The following is a 12,630-nucleotide window of genomic DNA, read 5'->3' as shown; positions in this document are numbered from 1 at the left end:
CTCACTTTGCCCCATAGCTGCCATTTTGGAAAGAAAAAAAGAAAAAAAAAACTACTGTAGCTTACCAGTTCAGGCTAATATTTAGCTAAATGATTTGCATGGTTTTATATGTTGCTAAATCACCTATGTATCATAAATATTTTTAGACCTGGATAAATTTACTTTGATGTAACAACCATATCATCTGTTATGCTAAAATTTTACTTTAACAAGCCAAAAACAGTTTTTAAAGTAAATGGGTGCCTTCCATTCCCCCCATGTGTTTCTCCTTATCACAGTGTGGCAGAAATGATGGGTGGTTCCAAAAAACATGGTCACATGACAGTAAAAGTGTACAGTTGCCAAGATACAGGGGGCGGGTCAACTACCCACTGGCTCAACTTACCCCACTCTCCCCTACTTTCATTGAAGATGAGGCAGAAGCAAGCTCAGAGAGTGAGGGAGAGAACACTTTTATCAAAACATCTACAATAAAGTCTGAAATTATTACAGAGTGTGCTGTCTTCTCTTTTAATTGTATATTTGTAACAACTGGATATTTGTATTAACAAGCACCCACCCCCCTTGTGCCCCTCTTTTGGTTTTGGGCCACTGCCCCTCAAAATGTTTGTGCACGGCCCTGGCTGCAACCATACCGACAGTGACTGTAGTAAATATTCAAGACGGTGAATTCCATGACACTGGAAATGTAAAGTGTATGGTGGATTTATCACTAAACTAAACTGCTCTGGTTGAAAACAACAACTGGATCTAAAACCTCTGCCTATCCATCTCCATAAGTTAATGGATCTCAAAATGTAAAAAAATTAATTGTGTCCAGTGCAAAGCGATTAAGTTTGATGTGATCACACAACAACTAGTTACCCAGTACATTTCTGTTCTCACACGAAGGCAAGTCTTGAAAATTAAAGGGAATCAGTTCGGTTATAGAATGTAGTTGTCATGTAACTCCATATAGCATTCTAATACAGGAATGACACCTGTATTCTGCTAGTGTGATGAAGACAACCTTACATTCAATGATCATGAGAGAATGTGGATGTTAAATTTCTTAACTGAAACGGTCAAATCTGCTGTCAATCCAGATTTCTTAAGGCTGGCAATGGATTTTACATCTCCCAGTTTCATTTCTCCCATAAACAGTTTCCCTTTCTCTGGTACTGGCTTACTCGGAGGCGTACTGGAACTAAGGTTCTTCACCACTGCAATGACAATCAGAACAAGAACATCATTTGTTATTCTCATCTGTTTCCAGTTATGTTCTGATCAGATTCACATAGGCTGATTACCATTACTCACTGAACTGGAATTAAGTCATCAAGTGAAATTAAGGAAGGACGAGTCAATGGTGACAGCAGTGCCCACAAAATTCTGTCAGGATTGCAGAACATACACTTACAAGAGCAATAGAGGTATTAAACAGCCCCTTAGGGCTTTCTCACCCGAAGTGGCCATGTGGACATTCTGGAAAGCGTTCCCATGTGAGGTAGAAGATGGAGGCGAGGGGGTAGTGGTGGAAGGGGGAGGAGATGGTGAAAGTGTTGAAGGGCGGTAACGGGCTTGAGGGGAATCTTCTGTCTCAGGATGCTGGTGGGATTGAAATTAAATGGAAAGTCAGCCATTTGAAAATGGACACTTACCACAGCCAGTTATAATCCTTTAAAGCACACTTTTCTGTCATAATATTTCTATTCCAAAGTCCCCATGAAGGGAACATTTTAAAGCATAATTTGAGCCACATTCTAAAGCCCAAAGTATACTTCAGTTTTGATGCGATTGCAAGCATATGTGTACATCTGGACGTGTAGCCATTCAAAGTATACTTTATGTGACAGAGTGTGCAAAAACAGGCACTCGACACATACTCAACTAGAAAGTTTAATCCTTTTCCAGTGTCTGCTCCATAAGTTATGACAGATAAATGTTTTTTTTACTCAATTCAACTAGAGCTGCAGGTATCTCTTAAAGGAATAGTTCACCTCAAAAATGAAAATTCTGTCAACATTTACTCACCCTCATGTTGTTCCAAACCTGTATAAGTTTCTTCTTATATTGAACATAAAAGAAGATATTTTGAAGAATGCTGGTAATCAAACAGTTGTTGGTCCCCATTGACTTCCATAGCATTCCTTTCCCTATTATGGAAGTCAATGGGGACCAACAAACTGTTTCTGATTACCAGCATTCTTCAAAATATCTTCTTAAAATTTATTTTTGAGGCGAACAATTCCGTTAATCCCCTCACACAAGTGCTCGTCAATGCGGCCATCTTATTGCGGTCTCCTGTAGTTTGTTGTCGTTTTGCTTCATTTGTTTGTTTTCAACTGTGAAACAGCAGGCCAAAACAGTGTTGCTGCCTAGTGGACAAACTAATTGGTGCAAAAAAATTTCAAAAATTCAAATGCATGTTCGAGCTAAGCATACAGTGAGCAGTTAGAAAAGTCTGTCACATAACCTATACCTATTTCACATACCCTAGCGTACGCGTAAAAACACCTGTTAAATTATATTTTGGGCTTTAGTCAGTATTTACATGCATGCTCAGTGGAAAAAAGTGGACAAAATGAGACAAATAATAATTACAGTATAAAGCTAAAAATCCATTCAATAACAAAATGTATCAATAAAGTGTGTTTTTTACTAGTTAGAGTGTCGCATAGTTAGCTTAGCAACATGCTAACAACAAACTATGCTAACATGGAGCTGTTTCCATAGCGTTCGAAATCAGTTCTATGAAGTGCTACGTGGTTAGGATGCTGCCTTAGAAGACAGCTACCTATGTAGGAATTAAGCAGAGAAACAGGTCACTAAATTGACCCTTTGCAGGGAGTTTGATTGACAGGCAATCTGACCAATAATAATGCAGAATCTGCCATTTTTGTCTGACAAACAAACCAGACAGGATTAGTCAGTGGACTTGAACTTGAAAAATGGTGTGTATTGACGTCTTTCCACAGTTGAAACAAGACCTTCTGATGTTCATTAATGTTTATTTCAAGCTATAACTAGTAAAGAGGCAGATGATCGCTTCACGTGCCACTTGAACTGAGGTACTACAGGGATCTGTCACGACAAATTAAAGAGCCACAAAATGGTATTCATTGTTTGAATTTCTTAAAAAATGAGCATATTTGTAAGCTGAGACTTTGTTTCATACCAAAAGTAACCTGCTCTGTTTTGTCTGTCGGCGTGTAATCAGTTTTCTCTTTGCTCCACGATGTATTTTTCACTGCGTGAGAACATGATGTGTGGCTTGTCGGACAGCAACAGTAACGAAGGGGGGCGGGTCTTTGCGAAGGGTCAATTGTGGAACAGATGTAATGGTATATGCTTTGTCATTCATACAGTATTATTTTTCAAAAACTTATAAAACTCACCTTAAGACTGTCCATGGCTTTGTGTGTAGTGATCTGTCTGTAATAATCGGAGCTGGGTTGCCGTGACACAGCCGATTTCTCTCTGAGCTCTTCCTCTATAGGACAGTTCTCTTCCAGAGGTTGGGCAGCTGGACAGAGCTGCAATACAAAGCTTTTATTATCATATAATATATACAGCTTTTATTATCATATAATATTTACTGATTCAGGTAGTGCGCCATCAAAGCACATAATTTTACACAGACTTGTAAGGCAATGGAATAACAGGCCAATTATTGCCATTTGATCCACTACACAGCAGAACATCACAAACATACACATGAAAAACAGCTATTTGTGGTCTTTCTTTTGTGCAGTGTTGTGGTCTGCACAGCGATATGTGAGCATTACAGTAAGAGGGGCCCTAGCTGGGGGGCAAAATAGTTGTACCTGAGCCCAACATCTAGATCCCACTTTACCAGAGGGAAAATGCCGAGTATATGGAAACATTTAGTTCACCACTGATGAAACTGTAATATCCTAATGGACTCCATGCAGAATGCATATCAAATGTGGCTCTCAAAGGGCTCTCTGTAAAACACACACACGCACAGAGCATCAAAGGGAACACTGATACGCCGCAGCATGCTATTTTGCTTTGTCTCTGTGAGGTGGTCCTCCCAATTTCCTCTTGCACTGCACTTTGATGTCCAAACAGCACGAAATGCGCTGTGACACGGCTTGGGCAAAGGCAGGAATAAATTTCCCAGAAGTTGTGCAATTCATAAATAGATACAATTTGGGAGGGGTAATGTGGGTATGTAGGGCAAAACTACATTAGCAAAGTGGAATCTCTTTCCTTCCTGACCTCTGAGCAACAGTTCAGTTCCTCACTCACGATCAGGATGCATCTGTCTCTGCGTGAAGGTTTAATCAAAGCCAGTGAACACCATGGCACATTTGGTTTTCATCAGCTATCCTCTTCTGTGGCTTAGGCAGTGGATGCTGGAGTAACATGGTCCTCCCATCCTCTCCTATGCCTCGTGGGCCACACAAACACTGATGGGGAGAGTTAGACTACAGCAATAGCATCAAATCCATAAGTCCTATATGGTAATATGGTGGAAACCTGGTGCATAGCAATTTAGAGTCTTTCTTTTTCACCAGTTACTTAGAGGGGGGAAAATTCACATATAAAATCACTCAAATATGCCAGACTTTCATCTTGAAAACCAGAATCAGAATGAAGTTAGCAGAACAACACCGAAGAGTTGAAACAGACAGAGGCCGTGGGATATTTCTCAATGTTCTGTTTTAGTACATTCAATAAAATTATTTTGGGGTGGAAAAACAACCAGAAATGGTAGAAATATGAAGGCCTGCACCGTTTGAGTAAGGTTAAAACCTCCTCATCTCTCTGCTTTGTGGAGGAATTCAAGACCACACACTTGTGTTGAAACATAAGCAATGCGTTCTATGTTAAATCACTTTTACACCTTTGGTTAAAACACATGATGAACATGTTTGACAGTTTTTAAATTTAGAGAATTGAGTGAAAACAGTCCAAAGTGTCTACAGCAGCAAATCATCTGTACTGGAAAGTTTATGTTAAAATGGAGAAAGGAAGATGAACGAGCTGAAGATGGCATTCTTTCTATGTTAACTGTTTTACATTTTAAAAAAATGGATAGATTCTATATTACAAATAGAAACTGAATTATGCAAGTAAGCTCAGGTAAACTTCTACCCTATTAAGCTCTTGTGTTTTGCAGATTAAACAGAAAAGAAGAAAAGCTACAATACCAAATACATGTCCAATGAATCATAATACTAGTATATACTGGATTTTTGATTGTGCGTGCTCATTTCCCTTTGCCATCATTTAACGCCCACTTATATAAATATAAATTTTTCATACTGTATATTACATTTTTGTGATACTTAAATTCAGTTTTAGCATTTAAAATGTTTGAGGTTAATTTCTACCGTTTTGTTTTTAAAGTATTTAGACAAAGTATCATAAAATTTGTCTATGGAATACAGAATTTTAATATATTCAACCAATTGGATATAAATAATAAATTCTAATTCTTTAGTTTAGAAGCCCTTGACTGTGAACTTTCAAAGGCACAATATAGATACTACAATATATTATACAGATAGACTATGTAAAAACCTTCAATAATCACACTATGAAAAGATACCAACAATGCATTAGCTCTACAAACACAATATGTATTTAAAGCATAATAGGTACTTACAAACTACCGTCCTCTTAATTATAGTCGATATCCACACAGGCAGCGCCTGATCACTCTGTGTCACTAGATAGTGACACACGATGTGAACACCAAACCCAGAGATGTGTTGACTCCATCCACACCATCCCAACAACTGGCCATAGCCCAACAGACAATAAACAATAAACTCTGATAGGAGAATGTGCTTAATAATTTACACAGTGGATTGGGTAGCCGGCAATGTCACTAATGAACAAACCAATTGGCACATGCGAACAAGCGAGCAGTGTGATAGAAAGCAGGAGACTGTCAAATCAGAAGAAGCGGACACTGTATCTCATTCATTCACTTGTTGTTGTTGTTGTTGTTTTTTGATCTCTGAAACCACATTAGACTGGGGACGTGACCTTACACACATCAACACTAATCAATATATATAGTAAAAATAAAAAAAAGTTTCTTAGCCTGAAAGATGGGGCATTGCATGAGCAGAACCTTTCCATTATTTGTTTAATAATGTATGCCCTGGAAAAATAGGTGACAATACAATTAGGTCAGTTAATTTATTCTCTCCAGCATCAAAAAGATGACACCTGCAGACACTCATGTGTGAAGGTCAATAAGTCAGATAATTTGAGCATTTTATGAAAAGGCAAGGTTAGTAAAGGTTGTAATTGGTATTTAACAATTTCTAAATGAATTAATAATTCATAATCTAAAAAATACTCTGAAAACCAAATGAAACCAGTTTGAATACAAAGATTTCTTCCACATGTGTTTTAAACTAGATTTAAAATATATATATTTTTTTTATTCTTTTATTTATTATGGACACTGTTATATACCATTGACCCAGGTACTTTCTGGAAATCTCAATGATGAAATTAAAATAGACAAGCACTCTTGTGAAATACAATGTATAAATGCTTACAGTAAAACAATGGTATTTAGTAGAAAGAAATAATGTGTCAGGTTCAGATTTTGTTGTTGACATCAAAGGTTGTGAGTCCAAATGAAATCTGTGCAATTTTGGTGCCAATTCATTTGTCAGTTGGTAAAAGCTAGTCAAATTCATGGACATGCCCTACATCTGAATATGCATACTTCTCTAGAGGCAAGTCAAATAAGTAGAATGCCCAAAATACTCATGATACAGTAGGTGAACAACACCCAGATGACCCGCTGCATCTGCTGTGATTCTGAAGTGTGAAACCAGTTGACATTTGTCTATCCCATAAGGCCAGATGAGCTGAGAAAGCATCAGATTCAAATCTAGACACCTCATTTGACAGTTTAACTGCAACAGGTACCAAGAAAGTTATTACGTCATAAGTCAAGGACCACTGGTCATAAAAAAACAATGTAGGATATAGTATTTTTCAGAATGTGTTCATACTGTACATGTTCATTATAGCCGAGAAGTATGATTAATCAAATTCAGAGCATATGAAAGTACAAGAATTCAGAAACAGCAATGCCTTTCACTTCACTTGCTTCACGTCATTGATCAGTGTACAATCAAAAAGCAAAATGACTTCAAGACAACTGCCTTAGAACATGAAAAAAGGAAGATTGCATACAGCAAACCCTGAATCTGCAGGTGCACATAAAGCATATACAAAACATTTGTTTGGTGTGCCATTGTACATTCTCAATTACATGGTAAACACTGTTCCATGTGTAGCGGACCACTAAAGGTCAAAGCAATCAGAGCATTCTTGAGATATGACTGAACGTTTGATGAGAAACACGTTGAAAGATTCCTCTCAGGGGGTAAACTCGTAAAAAAGCTCCCTTACCACCCCCTAGTGGCCGATTAGCACTGGCATTTCTATAAAGGCCCCATGCTGAACCAAACTCTCCAAGCATTTTTATAATGCTTGAAAGTACCTGCAATAAACAAACCACAGAGCTTCACTGTACATCGCACTAGGAACATTTCCCAATCTAGCGCAATTTTTGTTGTTGTTGTACTGAAATAAACCTACTTTGGGTAGCCAAAAGAGACGCATTTAATACAGCTGGCCTCTTAATTCCCTGCCTGAATAAGATGGGAGGAAAGCATATATGCGTGTTGTAAAATAAACCCTTGATCTGTTTATTTGATTGCAGCTGTCTCAGGGAGAAGGCACTCACACTTTGAGTGGAGGGCCGTGCTCAGGGAGGGTGACCTCTTTGGGATGAAACCAAAACATGAGGAAATACCAAGCACGCAAGTCTCTGGCCAAACGCCCAAACAATCCATTACAGGCACCGTTAGGAAATGGGATGGCCTGTCCCGAGCACTCTGAGGTGGAATAAAACCTTGTGAAGTACACTACAACTTGCAATACTATAAGTGGACCAGGAGGCAAACTAAAATGCTTTATTCCTGAAATAATGATGATATGGACCATACAGAGTCTTTCCAGTGGAAGGTCTGGGAAACTATTTTGGGTCAATGAAATATAAGGGAGTGTCCATGATAAAAAATAGAAAAAGTCTAGTGCCAAGTTCTTTTGTGATACACATATTTTCAAAAAAATCTTATTAAATATACTTTTCATTGTAAAAGCCTAATATTTAATTCAGAAATATCATGTGTTGTTCAGGAGGTACATCACATGACATTTTACAACCTGAACTAACCTTGCATTGTCATAAAAAGGTCAAATTATTTGGTATACTAAGATTTTCTTATGATTTTTTTAATGTTTATTTTTTTATGATTTTTTTCTTTTAATATGACATCAGGACAGTTGTACCTTCCTGACATTTTGACTTTATGTCCCCCTAGTTTTTATTTATTTATTTTTTAAAGTTCTATACACTATTGTTTGAAAGTTTGGGGTTGGTATGATTTTTAAGGAAGTCTGCATTTATTTGATCAAAAATATAGCAAAAACAATAATACTGTGAAATGTTATTACGATTTAAAATAACTGTTTTCTGTTTTAACGTGTAATTTGTTCTCGGGATGGCAAAGCTGAATTTTCAGCAGCCAATAGAGTCACATAATTCTCCAGAAATAATTATAATATGCTGATTTGGTGCTTATTATAAATGCTGAAAACAGTTGTGCAGCTTAATATTTTTGTTGAAACTGCAAAATATTTTTCTTGTATTCTTTGATAATTCGCATCTTACTGACCCCAAGCTTTTCAGATGCAGTGTTTATCAAGTTAGACTGTACATAAGTCAGCAAAAACAATGTCTTACAATATGTATTTATCCAAGGCAGTACTGCTTGATCAGATGTGTTACAATGGAATTAGGGTTAAAGGAAAAAAGATAAACAATCAGATGCATGTTTGAAGCCAACAAACATCCTGTTCTCCAACCGATTTGATAGATCAAGTATCGGTTTCCAAGCATTAGAATGGTAAAACCCCTGAAACCAAACCCTGTGGATCCCATAACCAGCTCAGCCCCCGGCCCTCTACCTGAGCTAGGCTGCTGGTGAGAAGGTAACCGATACACCCCCAGCACGTAGAGAGACTGCGAACGGCTGCATCTGATGCTTCAACAGCCTCCCTTCACTAATTAGATCTCTATTGTTGGGGCAGGTCGGCTTAATTTTTGATATCTAGCAGCACCCTGAGTCTCTCACATTGATATAGGAGCAATGAATAGCTGATTTATTCATGCCTATGTTGACAGGGAGCTTATATTACTACATTAGATCTATGGAAAAGTGTGACCAGGGTGACTGGAGGCCATGTAATTAATTCTGTGAAATCTCAGATATGGTACTTCAAATTTAATGAAACTTAATTTAATTCTTAATTGGCTTCAACTGGTTTTTAACCTGTTGACATAGCAAAAATGTGTTTTTAAGTCCTAGATCTGGCTTTATTTGTTTTATACCTGGAACATTTCAGATTTATCATCAAGAACTTGCTTTATGGTTCCAGTCCAACTTGGAAAAGTGGAAAAACTTTTTTAAATTATCTGACAAAATGAAAAAGTATTTGCAGGTTCAACCATGAAAATCAGCTTGTATTGTCATAAGTTTGTCAGTATGCTTACAATTCAACAGCTGAGTAACCAATATAATCCATAGAGGTTTGCATAACATAAATTTATGGCCTGTACCTTATACAACATGTTTATTTAACAGAAATTAATATTCAGCTCCTCTACAATTTGTTCATATGGATTTTAGCTCACACATTCAGTATTAGCTTGTTAAACGTGTTTTATCAGCTAAGCAAGGTATGTTGGAAGGAATCCAAGACAAAAAAAAAATCTACACTTCTTGAATGGGAACAGCAAAAACAGCTGCTATATCTACCGCCTATTAACGCAGATGGACATCTTCAAAAAAGAAAAGAAAGAATGCACAGTTGTGAGATATAGTAAATCACTACAACAGCAGTATCTCATGTAGACTGATCCATCAATTTTGTGCTCTAAATGTGGAATGAATTCCTTTTCCAATGTGGTTCAGTTGTTGTGCCCGCCCTGACAGCACTGACAGCACTATCATGTTCACCCTTGAAAAATGTATGACTTAAATTGAGCAGCATCTTATTTACCACAAGAAACAAGAAGGCTGAGAGGCCATTGAGGTCCACTGGACACAAAAGCTTCTTTGAAAGTAGGTGCTATGTGACACCTTGAAAGTTACTGGCCTGATTTTCATAGACGCTCAGACATGTCAGGCAAAACAAGGAAGATCTGGATACAGGACAACTAAGAGAACTGACTTTTTGAGGCAAGAAATGTATTTGGACGAGAGCTTTCCTTTCTGAGTTTGTCTGTGTGACACTTCACTGCAAGGTCTTTAACCCTCTGATGCATGATGTCAACAACAGACCATTTTTAAACATTCATGGTATGATGTTACAGCCTTTGACCCTTTCTCATAATTATACATGTCTGTCCATTTTTTTTATTTATAACAACATATAACAGTATAATTCAATATGACTGACAAAAATGGTCAAAATAACATGCACCTCATGATATTTTTCAGTAGTACAGAATCTAAGGAATCTTTAATTCTGCAATTATTCATGTATTTTTATATAGTTTACTTAAAGTAAATGAAAATACATCCACTCTAATCTTAACATACTTTCCAGAAGGCCAACAATTCACTAAAAATGTTTTTTTATTGGTCTTATGAAGTGTTCTAATTTGTTGAGATGCTTGGATACAGCTTGGATACAGCACTCTGTGAACAGCCAGCTTCTTTGGCAATGAATGTTTGTGGCTTACCCTCCTTGTGAAGGGTGTCAATGATTGTCTTCTGGACAACTGTCAGATCAGCAGTCTTCCCCATGATTGTGTAGCCTAGTGAACCAAACTGAGAGACCATTTTGAAGGCTCAGGAAACCTTTGCAGGTGTTTTGAGTTGATTAGCTGATTGGCATGTCACCATATTCTAATTTGTTGAGATTGGTGGGTTTTTGTTAAATGTGAGCCAAAATCATCACAATTAAAAGAACCAAAGACTTAAACTACTTCAGTCTGTGTGCATTGAATTTATTTAATACACGAGTTTCACAATTTGAGTTGAATTACTGAAATAAATGAACTTTTCCACGACCTTCTAATTTATTGAGATGCACCTGTATATTTGTTTTCACTTCCATTAATTTTTGAATATTTACATTTAAAATAAAATGATAATGCTGTGGGTTAAAGGTTTAAAAAAGGTTTAAAATTATTTATGATTATTTTTAAAAAAATGTATTGACTTATATTACTTTACACCTTACATGCATGGTGGCAGATCTCCAACTCACTTAAAATACATTTTAAAAAATTATTAAACAAAATAAATTCATAATTATTTTATTAAATTAATAGAATAAATAAAATTCATATAAATAAATAAATAAATAAACAAACAAATGTTTAATTACTATATTCTTGTTTTGAAGTAAAAATTAAATATTAGGATAAATAAAAGTAAATAGCGTCCTTTGTCATTTAATAATTAATGCAACAGAGGGTTAACCCTCCTGCATTTGACCATTATCTTTTAAGTCGATTCTAATAGCTTCAGTAGACTTTCAGTTCAAAAATAATTTTTCATAATTCATTTATGTCATGTCACTACTTTCAATATTTCAATATAATCAAGATAGGGCAGCATGAAATTTCAAATAATGCCAGTGTTTCATTTGTGCACCTTGCGGCTTTAGAAAGACAGTTGAAACAATGACCACTAACTTAAATGATCAACAAACTGATGTTATTTCGCTTCTGCCAGCATAAGTAATGAACCTTACATTTCTCTCCACAGAGCGAAGGTATCTGGCACACTCAAAGTGGCCGTTGTATTCAGCCAGATCAGCAGCCGTGAACCCATCTACATCTCTTTCCTTTGGGTTGATCTGGTGACCCATCAGGATTCGACAGCACTGGGAAATAGTTTTTTATATGATTATTATGACTTAAAAGCATAATTAAAATCATTTATGTTGTAGACACCACACAACAGACTCACATCCTAATTTGAACCCACCTCTATCTCCCCATTCTCTGCTGCATCATGTAGAGGTGTGCCACCCCAGTAATCCTTCTTGACCTTCGATCCCATCTGTAACAACCTCTCCAAGATGCCATGATGCCCCCCACTGGCAGCAAAGTGTAAAGCAGTCGCCCCTTCATTATCTTGACTAGACAGGCTGACGTCTGTGAAGGACACCTGAAGTAGTCCAAGCAAGTATTGTACCTATAGTAGAGCTCATGACACCAAAGCATATACTTGTAGAAGTAAATGTATAACCCACCAGCCAAACCACCAATGTATGGTGGCCCATGTGAGCTGCAGCATGCAGTGGCGTCATACCATCTTGGGCTCTTAGATGCACGTCAGCTCCACAGTCTTTCAGCAGATACTTCACAGCATATAGATGTCCCTCCTGGCAGGCCAGATACAGTGGCGTGGCACCCATATTTGTCTGTCGATTAACACACCTGAGAAAACGTCAATTTGGATTTTTATTCAAGTGAGTTTTTAAAGGCTAATGAAAAATTTTCAACTTAAAAGAAATATTTGAGTAAAATCCTTCTTCCGCTATTGGTATTCCCATGTCCTT

At 37.0% G+C, this 12,630-nt stretch overlaps 1 protein-coding gene across 1 annotated transcript in view; it reads right to left on the bottom strand.

Moving 5' to 3' along the window:
* The window catches only part of LOC107753650 (espin-like protein), a 16,317-nt gene extending 4,189 nt beyond the window's left edge, over positions 1 to 12,128 (bottom strand). Inside the window, exons 1-5 of the mRNA XM_016569860.1 lie at positions 12,054 to 12,128; positions 11,818 to 11,949; positions 3,378 to 3,515; positions 1,443 to 1,587; positions 1,057 to 1,202 (exon numbers count right to left, since the gene is read on the bottom strand). Coding sequence (XP_016425346.1) covers positions 1,057 to 1,202; positions 1,443 to 1,587; positions 3,378 to 3,515; positions 11,818 to 11,949; positions 12,054 to 12,128 — 636 coding nt within the window. The remainder of the gene's footprint in view (positions 1 to 1,056; positions 1,203 to 1,442; positions 1,588 to 3,377; positions 3,516 to 11,817; positions 11,950 to 12,053) is intronic.
* Positions 12,129 to 12,630: the final 502 nt, after the last annotated feature.

Source organism: Sinocyclocheilus rhinocerous, unplaced genomic scaffold (assembly GCF_001515625.1).
Source record: "Sinocyclocheilus rhinocerous isolate Xijiao unplaced genomic scaffold, SAMN03320098_v1.1 scaffold1664, whole genome shotgun sequence".
NCBI classification, from domain to species: Eukaryota; Metazoa; Chordata; class Actinopteri; order Cypriniformes; family Cyprinidae; genus Sinocyclocheilus; species Sinocyclocheilus rhinocerous.
The sequence above is the reverse complement of the archived record's forward strand: the minus strand, read 5'-3'. Positions and strand labels throughout refer to the sequence as shown.